The sequence below is a fragment of the Squalius cephalus genome (assembly GCF_949319135.1).
Source record: "Squalius cephalus genome assembly, chromosome: 23".
NCBI lineage: Eukaryota > Metazoa > Chordata > Actinopteri > Cypriniformes > Leuciscidae > Squalius > Squalius cephalus.
The window spans coordinates 17,165,543-17,184,017 of record NC_137144.1 but is presented as its reverse complement, the minus strand read 5'-3'; the positions used below and the strand labels follow the sequence as shown (position 1 = coordinate 17,184,017).

Sequence of the window (18,475 nt, the reverse complement as noted above, 5' to 3'; positions counted from 1 at the left end):
GCAGGTGGGGGGGATGAAGATACTGCATAGTTGAAGAGAAAGTCATAGATCCAGAATTTCACACTTCGGTTTTAGTGGTTACTGGGTGGCGGTGTAAAATTGACCACTGTAATAAACTTCCCTCCAGACAGACTTCATAAAGCCTCTGAATGCCATTGAGCTTTTGCATGTAAGTATTGATGCTCACTTAGTCACTATAGAAGGTCGATGCATATTAATTTAATGCTACACAATGTAATAATGTACTAGCAATTAACCAGTTTGGTCATTAGAGTAATTAATGAGATACAAACTCCAAATTACCACAACACTGTAAAAAAAAAAAAAAAAAAAAAATCATGATTTGTTATCACAGCTTTTTTCTTTTGTCCAATCAACTTAGATAATGTGGTTCAGATAACCTAATATTTTGAATTTCTGTTGATTAAACCAATCTCCTTCATTGTATTAACTCAACTTTTTAATTTCAATTAACCAGGTATCAGGCAACCAGGTTCAAACCAACTTTTTTAAGTTAAACCAACAATATTGTGTTTTATCCTTGCTTCAAATGCAGTGTTTGATAAATTGAGGAACGGAAGTGAAATGATTAGTTTCCTATTTTTGTTCTTTTTTTTTTTTGTACTCTTCTTCTCATTATTGTCATCATTATTAATTTCAGTAAACGTCATAAAATATTTTTTATTATGAATATGCATACTGCATTCTACCATAAACAACAGCAAGAGAAATGTTCACTCACAATATATAATGAACAATATTTAAAAAGTATAACTGATTAAACTATGGTTAAAATAAAAAGAAACATTAAAAGGAAAAAGGAAATAAAATAAAACAGGAAATTATACACAAATAGGCATACCCTACAGCCTATCTACATTAGAATAAAAAGGGAACAAATAAAAAATAAAATCTAAAACATAAAAAACATTAAAATGCTTACAAATATTGACACTTTACTTGATGTTTATGGAATTTACCCAATACTATTATTAATTGTAAAATATCAGCAGCCAATCATCGGACTCCGTTACTCCACCGCCAGTGACGTAACTGTCAGTGATCTGAATGCGCTCACCTGAGAGACCCATTCCATCCAATGGCACGCGCACCCTGGAGTAACGACCCGCAGCGTTTGCGCACAGTACAACAACAAACCTTTAAACTGATTTGACCCATTCTGAGCGTGAGTCACCCGAGTACACATTCTCCGAGTCAGTGATTACGGTGTTACGGAAAGGAGGAGGAAGAGCAGGCAACTCTTTAGCAGAAAGCGCGCAGAAACTCTCCGCTGCATCCCATCTCGAGACTGCTGGCATCCGCCACAAACAGCGCGCGCGCGCGTCTAGAGCAAACCGGACCGTTAAAAGATGTGATTATTTTCCCTTTCTGTCTCAGACAGGTGTCTTTTTATTTTACAGGTGAGTGAGCGTTTGCTTTATTTCTGAACGCTTAGAGTATGATAACATGTATTACGGAAGGTTATTCATTTGGAAGTTATGTGATTAAAGTGTAGTTGCTACTAACATACTTCTCTTGTTTTTAGTTTGCTAAAAAATTTAGTTGAAGGGTTTTCATGGAATTGTCTGGGAGGTGTGCGTTTAGTTGTTGACAGTGTGAGTCATTATAAATCGTACGTTTCTTTGAAACTCAGTTAAGAAAACTAAAGCTTTTGTTTATTTTTTTGTTCAGTTTAGTAACGTTATTATTGGAAATCTAGACTTGTTTATCTCTAAACACGTTTATCTTTCCTATTCTGGGGTTACAGACATTTGAGAGTCATTTGAGTGGGACAGGCTACATTTCTGAGAAAAAATATTGGTCTGCAGATATTTAAGAATTGGCTTTAAAATTTAAAGTTTATCTTTAGGTAAATATGAGTGTAAATAGTAAAATTTAAAGTCAGATCAGTTTATTTTTAAAAACAACATTGAATTGCATTATGTAAGTCCCAGTGTGTTGTAAAATAATGATCTGAGCCAAGCATTTTTGTTACTGCACTTGAAGTGGTTATGTTTAGATATGTTTAAGGAAGATGAAAAGACAATATAAAATCTTTTTTTATCAGTTTTTTTTTAAAGGGGAGATGCTGTATAGGTAAACAGTAAGAAAGTGCAACAGTTCCCATATCTAACACTGTTATACTTGGAGCTTGCAGAGACCTATAGTGCTCCTCAGCACACTTCAGTATCTTAGATAACAGTAAGGGTGAATCCCATATTCTCTATCTCTGCCGCTCTTTCCATCTCAACCTTAAAAGTGACCTCCTGGAGGAACAGCGTTTAAGTACACCAACAATAAATCACTTCTCTGGCGTCCGCAGCCTACCAGGCTTAATTGAGTTTATCAACCACTCCCTTGAGAACGCTGTCTAAAGTTAGACTTGTCACCGCAGTGCACTCAGTGTAGGCTGACTCTTTGATGATTCGCCTCTTCTGGTACACAGCCACAAAAGTGCTGTCCAAGTCAGAGGCACAAGGATCGTTTAGAGTTGCCCTCTTTCTTTTATCCATGATTTGTCATACACAGTGAGTGGTGAATTATTGAGGCTTCTACAATTCATGGAAACTAGTGATATCATTGTTGTTGCAGTCCGTGTGGCTGTGATTTACAAGTGTCATTTGTTCGGAGTAGCTTCGTTCATAAAGCTTTTGTGTCCTTGTGTTTTGCGCACTAATGGGCTATTTCAGAATTCTAAAAAAAATGCTATTTGTTTTAACCCTATAAATCCTGCAGTATCTTATTTTGATATACGACCTCTAAATTATCAACATGCTCAAAACTTGATTAAAAATGCCTTCTGCCCTCTGATTTTGGTCATAAAACTAAGTCATATTATTGGGAGATATAGAGTGACAGCAGATTTTGTAAATGCATCTTATGTAAGTAGTAAAGATCTCATTGATTTACATTACAAGATATCAGAAGCCCCATATTCTCACTATATAGGCCTGATGTATCAAATATGAAAGAAAAAATAAAACATGTTTTTTTCTTAGAATTTCTTAGATTTTTATGAGTGTTATTTCACATGTCAGGCTTTACGTGGTTAATATGCTAAATAAATGTTGACTTTTTTACTCTGCAGAAGAACAAAGATGAGAATTCACTATTCTGAAACCACTTGCATCCTCATCATCCTTCAAACGCTGTGGTGGGGCTTGAATAGTCAATGTGAGGAACCAATAGAAAGCTCCAAACTCGATCTCTCTGTGACCTACGACCTTCCTCACTTTGTGTCTGACACTCCCATCCAGAAGCTGTTGGAATTCAATGAAACTGTGTACGTAGGTGCCATCAACAAGCTTTACGCTCTGTCAAAAGACCTCAAGAAGAGACATGAGTATAATACCGGACCGGTCTACGAGGGTCCGGACTGCTCGGCGCCAAAACCATGCTTTGTTTGTGGAGACAAGCCCCCCAACACGAACAACACCAATATGGCCCTGGTGATTGAAACGTTCTATGACCTTGAGCTCTTCAGCTGTGGTTCGGTGGGGAACGGCGTCTGCACCCGTCACGTGTTAGAGGATGGACCCCTGGATACGGAAGTAAATTGCATGTATTCTAAGAAAAACAAAGGTAGCAGCCACGGTTGTCCAGACTGCATAGCAGGACCCTCTGGCACGCAGATCCTCAACGTCATGAGCAGCGGTGTCGTGAGGTTCTTCGTCGCCAACTCTGAGCCTCTTGATATTACCAACCCTCGTCTCCACCACACCATCTCCGTTAGGAAGATGCGAGAGACTCAAGATGGCTTTGAGTTCTTTTCCGAGCAATCCTACATGGACTTGGCCCCGGGTCTGCGTGGAAACTACCCGCTACGCTACGTCTACTCCTTCCAGAGTGGTCCATATGTTTATTTTCTCACCGTCCAACGAGAAGGTGGCAGCTCGAATGCCTTCCACACGAGGATCGTACGCATGTGCTCTTCGGATCCTGAGATCTTGCGCTATGTAGAAATGCCCTTTGAGTGCATTTACTCTGAGCGAAGGAGAAAGAAGCGCTCGGCCCAGGTGGTTTTCAATGTTCTCCAGGCTGCGCATGTGTCCAAAGTCGGCTATGACTTTCAACAGGAGATGGGCCTGAAAGAAGGAGAGGACGTGCTGTTTGCTGTCTTTGCCCGCAGCAAACCTGACTCACCGGAGCCCACCGCCAGCTCTGCCATTTGCGTTATCTCCATTTCGGACATTAATAACTTCTTCAGGGATTTCATTCAGAAGGGACACACTAGGAAGCTCCATCACTTCCCAGGGTCGGAGGAGAAATCCTTCAACCAGGTAAGAGGTTTCAACCAAATCATGCATTTTCTCCAGTCAGTTTTAGCTAACGGTGCACAGCCGAGAGCAAATCTGACTTCTTGTCAGCCCAATTGCTTGTCTTTATCCTCTGGCCATCATAAATCACCGGCCCTCCTCGTCTTTTTTACTTATCCATCACCATTTGTTGGATCAATCAGTAAATCATGCAGATCAATAAATGACACAAATTTAACTGCTGACGACTCCCCGAGGGCCTGTCGATAATGCAGGGCTATTACTTCCCAGAGTTCATTACAAAACATAGTCATACATCGCTCTGATCTGCATTGTAATACACAGCGGTTAATGTTTCGAATATGTAAAGATAAAGCCTACGAACATATCTAGATGCTACTAAAGATGGACAGCATGGCACAGAAGGTGAATGGAAAAAGGCTGGGCATCAGTACAGATTTACAGATTTGTTTCTGATTTGCAAGCTCCTGATTCAAATATGATTCTGATTCACGTTCATGTTTTCTCCATATGAATTGAATTCTCTGTAAGCTAAAGCAAATAAATGTAAACTAATGTAACTTACAGAGCCCTTTTAAATGGTGCATTATGTATACTTATTTATAACAATCAACACAGTTTACTCTCTTCACTGTGGACTAAGGTGAATTTGAAATATTTATTGTGTAAATCTCTTAATATGACAATGTCTGAGCACTTCAGTTCTAAATTCGGTGGTGTAGATTAAAATGAAGATTGCAAATAATCTGAAAACTAGGTTTGTTTGATGTCCATGTGAATCAGGCTTCTTTTACAATAACAACCATTACTCATGCTGTCTGTTCTCTGCACTTTTCTATTTGCTTGTGTGCTGTCTTATCAAAGTCCATACAGCGGGGAAGTCCAGATCACTACCCAGCAGGTGTTCTTCAACTGTCTCTAACAGTATTTGTACTGGTCGCTTTAGCAGTTCATATGGGCCAGACCCGAGCGGCTGGCCTCGTCCCAAAGTCACACAGATCTCAAGTCTGGTGTAGTTGCTTCAGTCAGTGCCCTGAACTTTATCTGGCCAAGCTCACAAAGTGCACTCAGTCATTTGTTACAGCAGAAGATCTGCAGACTGAAGCACTTAAGACATTTTTAAATATTTTCATTCTGTGGATCCTTGATCCAAGCATCTGCTCAAAGTCAGCTGCGGTTCTATCAGTTTTCATTATGCGGATGTACGATAGCTTAAATGGCAATAGCAGTTGGAAGACATTTCCATAGGCGTCTTAGAAGAAGTGTTTACTTACAGTTTGAAAGGGATGTGCGTCTGTTTCCAATACAGTTTTTGTCCATAAGTGTGTGAGTGTGTGCATGTGCGTTTGTTTGTTTTGGGTGTGCGTGTCTGAGTGTGTTAAGGCCGATGGCAAATCATAGTGCCATCGTTGAGAATTATGATACTGGTAGCATATGTTATGCAGAGTCTGTCTTATCATCCCATAAAGGGGCAATTGACATGGTGTCATAAAACCATTACATTGTAAATAGGCATGATAAACCAATATCTTGTTTTTGCTCTTAGACAACCGACTCCACAAACTGGGCTCCAACATCTTCTGCCTTTATTTGGAAACAGTGCAGGCATCTGACACTGTGCTTCAGTTTTGATTGAATTTAGCCTGGCTTTCCTGTTTTATTTGTTAATGTGGAGCCAAAGTTATATGAATATCATATCAGATAAATCACCAAAGTCCGTAATAGACTCTTACCCTTCGAGAGAAAGACACCACAGCTTTCTGACTTCACCCAAGCTCTTAAAATTATCGATCTGCCAGTCTGCTCTAGCTCAGCAATATTCGTTAATAAAAAAGACAGAAATATAGTCCTTATTGTTTGGAATAATGGATGTATCCGAGTTGGAACCACCCCAACAAACCCAGCGCCCCCCCCCCCCCCCCCCCCCCCATCTTGAAAGAGCAGAGGGGAGGGGGACACTTGAGACCGGCAATAACAAACAGCCACATTTAAGGTCAAAATTATCATTAGATTACAATTGATCAGGGGAACAACTGGCAAATGCTGATTACTTTAAAATTGAATCTGAAGCTTGATTGATTGCCGCCTGTAATATAATTCCTAAAGAGGGAGTTTTGATCGACAGCCATTTTAATTATTACGGCCATTGTGGCTAAATGAACATGCTTTGAGATGGCAAGTCTAAAAGTGTAAAGAAAAGCGAAAAGGCAGTGCATTGATTTTTAACTTACTTTGTACACATTTTCCCACATCTTTTTGACTGTGAATAAGCCCATATCAATGTAAATCAGATACTTTTAACTCTTTGTTCCTCGCTTAATCTTTTGCAATATAGTGTGTTTTTGGTCATGTAAGGACAGGGTGACACGCTAATGCACTGTACTTAGCACTTATAAAAGCATACGTGCTGCTGCCTGCTTATTCCCAGATGTGTTTGCGCAAAAGCGGCAAAACCTGGAGAATTTATAGGCCACGGCTTCAGCTCTGGGAGGTGCAAAATCATGCTGAAAGACGCTGTACTTGTTGTATCCTGTCTCTGCTTCGGAGAAGCTGCGATAAGCTTCCTGCATGGTTGCGTTTCTGTGAGTATGCATGTGTAAGAAATGTATTCTATGTGGGTGAGTTGAGGTTTGTACTGGGGAATTAAGTCACCCTGAATCATTTCTGGCAAAAGCACATAAACGCAGGCACGTACACGTCACAGACCAACAGCTCTGACCAAGAGGCAGGTGGAAGTGTGCAGCTGTGTGTTTTCTCAAAATGTCAAGCCCCTGCAGTGAGCTCATGTTGGCAGCCTTGCCCTGGCGGGAAACCTGCGTGACTTTAGACTATAATGTTAGCTAGAGGAGACCGGACAGCTGGCATCCAGGTGCGAACTGCTCATCTCATCTACATCTGGGGATGAGAGCACCTGTGGGGATGTATCCTGACTTTCATGTCCTTATTTTTGCTGTGTTAAGTTTTCAGTGTCCTAAAAGTCTTCTTTAAATGTATATAAACTACAATTCAAAAGTTTCGGGTTGGTAAGATTTGAATATTGAAAGAAATGTATGCTACTTTAATCAGCAAGGATGCATTCAATTGCGCAACTAAAATATGGCAGTAAAGATATTTAAAATGTCACAATTTCTATTTTAAATAAATGTTTACTTTCTATTCATCAAAGAATCTTGTAAAAATGTATCAGAATTTCCACCAAAAATATTAAGCAGCACAACTGTTTTCAACATTGATGATAATAAGAAATGTTTCTTGAGCAGCAAATCAGCATATTAGATTGATTTTTGAAGTAGCACTGAAAACTGGAGTAATGGCTGCTGACAATAGAAAAAAAGGAAAATAGATATTAAAATTAAAATAGAAAATAGTTACTTTTTTTTTTAATTGCATATTTAAAAAAAATATGATTATATTATACAAAGTATAGGAATTGAGAATTCACCAGCAGCTTCAAATACCTGTTTGCTGCTCAACAGTGGCTTTTTTTTTATAGCTGTCCTTTTAATACAATTAATTTGTTTGACAAAAACTTCCCTTAATAAGCCTTTATGTGAACTTGACCGTGCTTGTCTGAATGTGTAACTCCCGTTCTTCCCGTGACAACAACGCGAAAACACAGGCAACTAAAGCACAAAGAATTTACAACATTCTACCACAATAGTGTTCTCATTATAGTGTTATGTATATGGCAGATTGGCTCTGCACATCTTGCACTTAACTGTATTTTCATGATCCAAGTGATTCCAGGCATCACTGCGCACTTTCAAATACATTCCGTCTGGACTGCATGCTGTCCTAACACTTACAAATCAGACCTCAGGTACCGCCCAAAATGCTGCAATAACCAATCATCGTTTTCATGATCGATCATTGCTGTTACGTACGAGTATATATATATGTATGTATGTGCAAATATGTATGTGTGTGTATGTGTGTTGTTGTTTTTTTCTTCCTGTCCTTGGACTGTTTTCCCGCTCTTGCCGCATATGTGTGTCTTAAATACTCCCATAAAGCAGTTAAGCATACAACTGATAAACGCTTGCGCTCACAATCTGTCCTTTAGGAGGAACTTCACATAAAAACAAACACACGATTGGCTGGTACTCCACTGTTTACGCCAGGTTTACTGCACCACAGTTTCCTCCTTCGATGTTGTGATGACTGGCCCATGTATTTAACGCCGCCTTCAGGCTTGAAATACTTGTTGGTGCTCTTCTGGGCATAATTCAGAAACATGTGTAAGTGTCAGGTGAAGGGAAAGATTGCTTTGGTGAGTCAGTGGCCCAGAGGCATGTTGATCCATCTCTGACATCCACCATACCTTCTCCTCCTCATCTGTTTTACTCCCTCCAGTAATTTCCTGCTCTCCGGGTCTGTGAGCACAAGGCTTCATCAAAGAGCTCAATTTTGAAACCTCCATGTAAGGTTAAAGACATCCTGACCAGGTGTAAATCAAATACTCGCTGAAGCATTTAATGAGCCCGGTCAGGTTGGATATTCAATCAGCCCTCACCACTAAACGACTGGAGTTGACCGATCCAGACTAATTGTTTGGTGCAGTTCAAAGACCTCTACTAATTGTTTTGGCTTACACAGCAGGGACCACAAATAAACTTTTCGGGGTATGCTAGGACTCAACCTCCCCCACTAGGTCAAAAGAGCCATTACGCTGAGCTGCCCTTGTGCTAATGCCGGCACAATGGTTCCATAGGATGCCGGCTTGAATGAATGTGTGCTTAAGTAATGGAACGGATTGAATTGGCCAGGAACTATTCTACTTTATCACCTGGTGAGAACTTAACAATGCACCACAAATAAGAGCTTATCTGCGGCTGTCCCTTCACCTCATTCAGCAAGTCAGTCAGATACTCCCAAGCTTATCCCTCAGAAGACACGGCCTGTGTGATCGTGTGAAAAGAGAGCAAGCTTTTACCTGATACCTGACTTGTGAGTTTTGTGGGGCATGACACCCAGTGTTTGGTCAGCTAATGGAGTGGACTTCAGGTGTCAGTCATGCAGGGTTCGAAGCAGTGTGAGTCTTCATGGGAATCAAAAGGAATTTCATGATTCTGGTTCTGACTCAGGTTCTTCTTAATGATTTCCGTTTCTTAATGGGTTCATTAACATTTTTTGGTTGTTTGCTTATTTCAGCAGTCTGTTGTCAACAGATCGTTTCAGATTTCAGCAAATCATAAATTTAACAGTTTTTATTGGCTTCTCATGTGTTTCAGGTGCAGCATACTGTAAATGCAGTGCTTTGACTAACTACATATTATCTAAAAAAGTTAGCAAAAATTTTAATTAAATAAATAAAATCATAAAATACCAATGATTGCAACAAGTGCTTTTACTGCACATTGTGATATTATGAACAATAATTCAATAGTGATTCAGATTAAGTATTTAACTGCTCCGACTGATTCATTCTGAAAGTATTTTGATTCACTAAAAAAGATCTGGCTCACAAGACTCATTCATTCTAGTATCAGACTACACTGGTCCCATTGTATGCTTTTGATTCTTTTGAGCTATTTCTTTTTAGATTCAGGAACTGGACTGAATCGTTCTGTGTGTTTTTGATTCACAAAAAAAAAACTGATTCACTAAAAAGAACCCCACATAGGAGTCATTCATTCAGGTCATCTTGTGTGTTCTTGATTCTTATGAGCCGATTGTTTTTAGAGAATCATTCAGGATTCTGGCTATATGAACCCTTCTGTATGTTTTTGATTCACACAAGAAATTATAAAAATAACGACTTATTAGAATTATATATTTGAGATTTGGACTAAAGTGGCTGTGCTGTATTTTTTGATTAACTAAAAAGAACTGGCTTTTAAGAGTTATATATTCAGGAATCAGGCTACAGTGTATGGTTTTGAGTCACTCAAAAGAACCGTTTGAGATCTGTTAATGGAACCAAATTTCATGAAAATCAGTAAATTTCATGTGGTGAGCATGTCTTAAGAGAGACTTAAGGAAACTATTTTACTTATGTAATATTCAAAGACTGCGTAGCTAAACAAGAGGACAAAGAGTTATCACCTTTGATTATTGTATTCAACAAATCAATCTTCCCTGCCTGTGGCCAGAGATGGATCAGTTCCCCCCTCTACCTCAAACAGATGTGTTTTATTAACGTGTTAGTCTGACCATAATCCCTGTAGGGGATTTATCAGGGGATTTGTACAGTATCTGGACAAAAAAGGCAATAAAAAGACATGCAACTTCCAGTGGTTTACCAAAAGATAGCACAGTGATGCATTGTTCTACAATGCGGTCATGCTTTACATATTAACGCCATGCTCAATTGTTTGTTTTCCATTTGTTGCATAGTTTTACACATTTAGTATAATAGCTGACTGGCATTGAAATCGTGTCATAAAAAGGATGCCACCTGCTCGATTTGAATCATAGTGCTGAGAAATTTGACTACAAACGACAGAATTTGCTGCATGCTCATACTCTTTATCACATGTCAGTTGTGTTTTTCTGGCAGAAAGAGGGCTTTTTGAGAGTGAAGACCTTGATCTTTGCTTAGAACGTGTAGTGTGTTTTTGCAAAGGCCAAAATTGACATAAGGATTTCATCATATCTGGCTTTTAATGTCAACTAGGAAGGACGGCTCATGCCAACTACTGATAAGCCATTTGAACTGTGTGTTAATGTCTTCCAAGACAATATGGCTCTGTTTACAACTGGTATTAGGATGCGTTTTGGTCAGTCGGATCATAGTAAGTAGACGAGGGAGACACATTCCTGTTTTCACCTGGTGTTTTTATTTGTCTCTTTTGTCCACTTTCGACCACTTCTGTCCTGATTTCTTCAAGGGGAGTGGCCTATCGGTGGGTAAATGTATGGGCTTTTTCAGATCTTTCGAACTAATGAATGAAATAAGCTCACGCAATTTACATACTGTATGATCGCGACCGGAGATGACGGAAAAACATACGGAGAGCAGCAGCTTTCGTTTCTGCTCTGATAGCCACAAGACCATGCCAATCACGGAGAGTGTGTGTTAGAAATCAGGAATGGTGAGAGAACATTGTGCTTGGTAAATTGTTCGTCTTCATTCGACAGTTTAAATCCCGTCTGGCAAGCGCACTTCCCATAATGTTTACACCTTATGTCAGTAGGCGGAGAGTAGGTCTTTTTAGGTTGATCGAACGCATTCGACCACATGAGATTCTACACTACGAAAGCAATTCGGTCAAATGCGTTTTTGACTACCTCTGGAAGCGGTCGAAAGTGGACAAGCTCAAAACATTTTTGATCGGATTGACAAAAATGGTTCTTAATATCAGTTGTAAACAGGGCCTATGCCATTTGAAACAATAGATTATCATCATATAGCCTCTTTTTACAGCATGCTAAATGTGTCAAGAAGTATGGACTTAACACATGTTCATTCTCAGCTTTTTATGAGTTTAAGGGAATTTCTTCGGAGCAAAGTTCTCGGCAGAATGTCATGCACGGAAATAAATGAGCTGAAATTAGGAACAGAGAATCTGCGAAACTCTTTAAACAGCTCCCAAAATAAAACTCTTGTGTCTGATCTGTCCTGTCAGAGGCACGTTTTGCTCCCTCTGACATGTGAAAAAAGGGTAAGATCATCACAGAAAAACAGCCCTGCCAAGTCTTTACAGTCAAGATTGGAATTGATTATTCTGGCCAACTGCAAACCAGGCATTTGAATGCTCTGCCTCTTCCATAAAGGACTGGATTTGATCTTTTAAAGGGTCTCAACGCTTTATGGTTTTAAAGCAGTGCTTTTTACCCTTTTATCAGATCCATGCTCCTTGCATAAGGGTGGAGGTTTTTACTCCAGCATACTTTTGGACTGTGGCAGAGAGCAATGCTTTGAGCGTGCTCATCTTGTCTGCTTTAATGAATGGGCGTTTCCGCTAATGCTTTGAATAGATCCATGCTGGACGAGTAAATAATGACAGACCTCCGGGCCTCTGGAGTGGACTCCACACTAAATTATCCCCCCTTTGCTTATGTCTGTTTATCTAATTGAATGGATGAGCATGGTTCATAAGCACGTCCATAATGTTTCACTGTATGTATCAATAGCATGATGGATTTCTCTCGCTTATGTTTAGCTTGTCGCTATTTTTGCTAGTGTAAAATGTGTAGCGTTGGCCCAATATGTGTTTTATGGCTCATTAACTGCAAAGGAATGATGAAAAATAATCAAGTATTTCATCCTGTTGTTTTAACAAATCTCTTTCGTTAATCTCGATTTCAGTTTGATTAATGATTAAATATAGTTTGGTCCAGGCGTATTAACCATGGTGCTCTTTGAGCGAATCGTCTTGTAGCATGCAGCAACAAGTTCAAATCTCTACATGAGCAGGGATTTAACCATGAGCAGTTGAATAAGCGGATTCATTTTTTAGCAGACATACGAGCGGTTGTACCGGGCCGTGTTTTGTTTCCCAGTTGGAAACCTGAGTGAGGAACAAAGTCCCCTGCTGACAGATCACTTGACTGCTGGATTGGGAGAGCAAGTCGAGAGGTAAAGAGTGAGGGAAGTGAAAATTGAGTAACAAGACAAGATAAGGCCAAAAAGAGGAACGTGAGGCAAAGAAACATGAGAAGAAAACTGAAAACAAGAAAGAATGATTAGGAGTCAACAGCATCTTTGCCAGACAGCAGCTGTTTAAAAGCAAGGTGTGACTTTGACAGTCTCCAGTAGACTAGTGCTGAAATAAATGACATTTGAGATATTATTTTTCTGTGAAATATATTGTGATATGAAAAAATAAACCATCAAGCTTTTTTTTCGTAATATTGCTTGATGAGATAAGCAAATATATATGCACTGTCGTTTTCAGAGTGAAGCGCGGCACTATGTTGATTTACACGCATGCAGCTCACGACAAGTTAACGATCTAAGCTGCTCTGAGATACAATATATCATGAGTTTGCATGTAAATGAACAATCTTCAATCTGAAACTGACAGCGCATATATTTCAGCCTTCACGATTTGATCATCACGATTATCGCGATATCAGCTTTATTTCTATACATTTTGGAGCTCTACAATAGGCTTTTCAAGTATTCTTCGAGACATCCACAGGTATTTACACACCAGCAGCCAGGCACCAGGACTGTTTGGTGACTGCCAGCCTCTAATCCCACATTATTGTCAGCTTCTCTAATTCTCCCCAGACTACTGACCTTCACGACCTAGTAATCCAAGAAAGGCGCATAAACACAAGAATCGGGTTGCTTTGCGACGTGCCATATAAATGCAAAGGTGGTGCACACCACAATCATACACACATGCATATAAACATATACAACATTACTGAGAATTCTGTGAGGTCAAAAGTCACATTATTTTCGGCAAGAAGCAGCTGAAGGGTGGCAGTGTGGAGCAATGTCGTTCCAGAAATCTTCACGTACGCTGTACGTGATCGCAACTGCACCGGGGCCCGGAGGTTAACAGAAAGTTTTGGAAGGTGACATTTGGCCGTACAGATCTCCTTTCACTCATATCAAGCTTTTTGGAGGTGACGCCAAAGGCCACAAAGCTATAAAGCACCAAAGGTGGGGCGCGGTAACCCTATCACCGCAGCATTGTGCCGCACACAATGAAAGCTGCTTAATGTGTCAAAGAGGGATATTTTTGTGTGATTATTTTTCGGCATTCTTTGAAATAATACTCAGAATGCTCGTATATGAAGTAATATTCCTGGTTCAATATGAGTTAACTTCCGTTTACAGCACATAATGTTGACAATTTATTTCGATTTTTCCCTCTTTAAAAAAAAGAAATGCAAAAAGCTTACAATGGAAGTTAATGGGGCAATTGTGTAATTATTAAAATAGCCACATGATGTAAACAATTTGCAAAGTAACATGATTTTAGTGTGAAAAAATTGCTTGCTAACCATCTCTGTGTAATATCCAATTTTACAACTTGGTTGCAATGCAATGTGATAAATCCTGAAATTACTAAAATGTTGATTTAAACAAAGTTTTAATGGAATAATTCATAAAAATGAAAAGCTTCACATTGCTTTTAAGTCCTCCAAAAATTGGCTCCATTTACTCCTTATTGTAAGTGCCTTACCGTGACACCTATTTTTGCAGTTTTTAAAGAAAACTATGGGCATTGGGCAACTTACAATATTTTTTTGTTCTTATCCTTATGGAGTGCTGCAGGAATGAGTCCTAAAACCATGAAATGGAGCCATTTTTGCACTTCATGTTCCATTTTCCCGAAGTCAGTGTGGTTTTTAAATGGGCTTTTGGATAAATGCCTGAAACAGTTATCAGTTATTACACCCTAGTCATGACTTTTTTAGCAGTTGCAAAATGGGACTACAGTGGTGAAACGTAGTAAAGACGAAGTAAAGATTGAATGAGATGGTGACGTTAAAGTCATGCAGATGTAGTGTAACTTTAGCTTTTTACTTGATGTGAATATATTGATGAACAGAACGTGTGAGAATCATAAACTGTTGTTGGTCACAGAGCTTATTTTATGTAGTGATCCAAAAGCCAATGGAAATCCTTTTGGCTTTTAGTAGAATCAACCAATCTTTTGGGTTGAACTACAAAAATATGCCATCCCTGCAGCACTCAATAAGCATTATGCCACAGATGCAGTTGATTAAGTTTAACTTGTATTGAACCCCGAATATTCCCTTTAATAAGTGAAGTGAGAAATGATGAGAGCAAATCTTCGGAAACCCTGCAAGACACCCGGTTGGTGGAGGAGCCTCGGGATCAGAGCAACCAAAGCTTGTCAAAACACTGCCCAGGTTTTTCAATTTCTACCCTTGATCCTTGCAGTACCGTGAGCGAAGCGGTGGAATGTCTTCCTTTTCAAAAACAAAGCAAAACGTGAGGTTTATTTGCTATGAAAATAACCCAGCAAACCTTCTTTTTTTCTCTCCCTCTAAAACAAGCGTTGACTCTCAGGGGTGTGCTCAGCTGGTGATAGGTCAGGCTTCATAGAGCCCCCCGAATCAATGCCAAACCATGGTGCTTACTTACGAATGCTTACGCAAGTCCTATTGAAATACGTGGCAGCTCGGCCGTTATGACGGATCGCGGTGGGCTTATATAACCCTGCAAAGCAAACTTGCACATCAAAGGCATCTTGTGCATGATTTCTCTGGTTGCTTCATGCTGCATGTGTCTTACTTTCTCTTGTTCTGTCGCTCCCTCAATAGAGGTCCAGAGAAGTCCTCTGCCTTGAGGGGATGGGATAAGCTGGCCCGTAATCCCCCCTCATCTTTGCTGGCTTTTACACCTGTATACCGATTCTGTGCCTCTGAGCCAGCCCGCGCTGCCCTGTAATGAGAGCAGGGCCCAGCGCTCCTTCGGCCTGATTTATTGTCTACCTGTATTGTTCTCTGCATCTTCAAAGCAGCCCTTTGAGACATGCCCTCAAAATAAAGCTGCAACCGCAGTATCCCACTGACTCATGCGTCTTACTCACATCGCCAGAGAAAGAGTGAGAACTTTTCTGGCACAGTATGGAGTGTCCTTTTTATGCCTGTCTGATTTTTCATGGGTGTGTTTTTAGTGTTTTTGTCAGGGTGCCTTCACCATACAGTGTAACTTGAGAAGAGTTTGAGTGAGCACGGTGTTAATCATTAACCGCCTGTTCTCTGTGCTCCAACAGGCATTTTAGTCATGGCCTATAGTGCCAGGGTCTGGTTTCATTAATTATTAATGACTTCTTTACTTTCATACCAGGGTCCGTGACCCTTTGAGCTTGACCAATGTGTAGCCCTCAGGTGCCCCGTTCCTTTTCAGGTTACTCTAGGTAAACTCTAACTTGGATAAACTCATTATATTTCTCACCCTTATATCACCACCAAACAGTTTTGGTGACCGTTGACTTTCATTGTGTGGACATTTCTCAGAAAATCATCTTTTATGTTTCACAGAATAAATAGAGTCATACAGGTTAGGAACAACATTAGGGTGAGTAAATAATGACAGAATGTTCATTTTTGGTTGAACTATCCCCTTAATTATCCCTTAAAATTCACTGTTTACTCGTGCAAATGGTGTTCCAAACCTGAATGACTTGCTTTCTTCAACACAAAAGGTTAATCTTTATAGTATTATTAAAATCAATGTGTATTGGGATTGATAAGCTCAAAAAGAGGGAAAAAATCACCATAAATGAATCATGAAGGTAGTTCATATAGGTATTGTTCGCTATATTCCAAATCCTCCTTTGAGAGAAACTGAAATTAAGTCATTATTCTTGAAAATCACTGAAATCTGATCTTTTTGGCACGTTCATGAGAGAAGTCCAATTCATAAATGAATCATTAATTAACTTCTTAATCAATCAGTTGATCCAGTTTTCAAAGATAGTCTGAATGATTCGTTCACAAATTGGACTGCTACTGTTCAAAAGTTTGTGGTCAGTGTAAGATATATTTTTAACACTTTTATTCAGCAAGGATACATTAAATTGAACAAAAGTGGCAGTAAAGATATTTACAAAAGATTTCTGTTTAAGTAAATGCACTTTTGAACTTTATATTCATCAGAGAATCTTGGAACAATGTATCACAGTTTCCACAAAAATACGTTTTCTTAAAGGGGACATATCAGGGAAAACAGGATTCACAACACAACACAGGACATTCACAACACAAAGCTTCTTCCCTCGGTGCCTATTTGGTTTCATCAACTTGGCCTGCCCTGATGAATGACACGGTGAACTATGCCAATCATAACAGAGAGATAATACAGTACATGATATACAAAACAGTCTTAAAGGTACAGTTTGCAGAAATGGATTGTTAATTCTGAGGGTTATGTAAAACCTTATTATAACGGTTGGACTTCAAGGAGGGAAAAATGCTACAGAAGTGTTATGAATATGGCCTCTTTAATATCTTGGGGACCATACAGCCTCTCTGAAACTTCCAAAACTCCACAGGTTGTAGAGATCGCAGCCAAACAAAGCTGGCCTCTATCAGAACTCTAACAGAGCAACAGCAAGCCCAACGTTCCTCGCAGTTTCCCATGAATTCCTGCCATCTGTGAGCACAGCCGTCAGAATGCGGCAAGGATGATCCAAGCACCATGGGAGAAAACACGCAACTGCATTGGCCAGGATGAAACAGTAGATGCCGAGCTTAGATAGAGCTTTACTGTGTGGGGCCGAAGTCACTTTTTTCTACAAGCATCTAGCTCACAAATTGCTTTTGGCATGGTGAACTTGAGGCCAGTCCTCTGTAAAAAAAAAAAAAAAAAATGGCAGTGCTGCAAAATTCATCCACACATTATTTATTACGTGCCACCAATATGGTATTGAGAGCTTCTGTTTTTTGGCAGGTAGAACACCACTTGTTTAAATTGTCCATGTGTTTCTCTTTTTGTTACCAGAGTTTTGTGGGAGATTCCTTCAGCTGTGGGAAACATGAAAGAGGCTACCGGCTGGAAGTTACAAGCACCAACCCACGTCGGGACTACTTCAATGGACGGTTCCGGAACAGTCTTCTCACCTCCATAGCCGTGGTGCCCATCCAAAACCACACTGTGGTCAGCCTAGGCACAGCTGAGGGACGAGTCATCCAGGTGAGACATGTTAGCTTTTGCTTTTTTCCACAATGTATTTTGAAAACCATGTAGTTCCATGTACAGTAGTTTGCCAATTATGTAAATGTACTCTTTCTCCATGTTGAGGCAAAACATGTCATTTTGTACCTGGCTGACTTTCTACAGCTTCAGGACTTTTGTTAGAACTACAGATCGAACTTTCGCATTTTTGTATCCCTTCCTGCCCACGGACAGTCGGATCAACAGAAAAAGTGTATTGTGGGTGTTGAAGTTTTTGGCAAAAGGGAATGCCACAGCCCTTTTTGTGTGTTTTCTCTAGTAAAGATTTCAAAAACAATTTGCGTTTCTACTGCATGGACAGCCACGTTTTATTAAAAGCCCATCTTGTCAGGGCTAAATTCCCCTTTTAAACTGTTAAAGCTAAACTTTTACATAATGTTTGGATTAGAAAGTCAACGTTTAGATTGAATTTATGAGTGATAGTGCTGGAATAGGTTTGGCTGGCCTCATTCTGGAAAAAAGAAACGGTAGTTTGCAGAATCTAAATTTAAAACTGGATATTTTTTGTCAAAGTCCTGTTGTTGCCAGCACTATTGTGTATGCAAATAGTCAGGATGTAAGTACGTGACTAGTGAAAACAGCTCTG

General features: G+C 39.7%; 1 protein-coding gene across 2 annotated transcripts in view; it reads left to right on the top strand.

Annotated features, from left to right (window-relative positions):
* The first annotated feature begins 2,479 nt into the window (after positions 1-2,479).
* Positions 2,480-18,475, top strand: part of met (MET proto-oncogene, receptor tyrosine kinase) — a 42,062-nt gene continuing 26,066 nt past the window's right edge. For both annotated transcript variants that reach the window (XM_079859456.1, XM_079859455.1), the window contains exons 1-3: positions 2,480-2,528; positions 3,089-4,280; positions 17,656-17,847. In XM_079859456.1, coding sequence (XP_079715582.1) covers positions 2,512-2,528; positions 3,089-4,280; positions 17,656-17,847 — 1,401 coding nt within the window. In that variant the 5' untranslated portion in view covers positions 2,480-2,511. The remainder of the gene's footprint in view (positions 2,529-3,088; positions 4,281-17,655; positions 17,848-18,475) is intronic.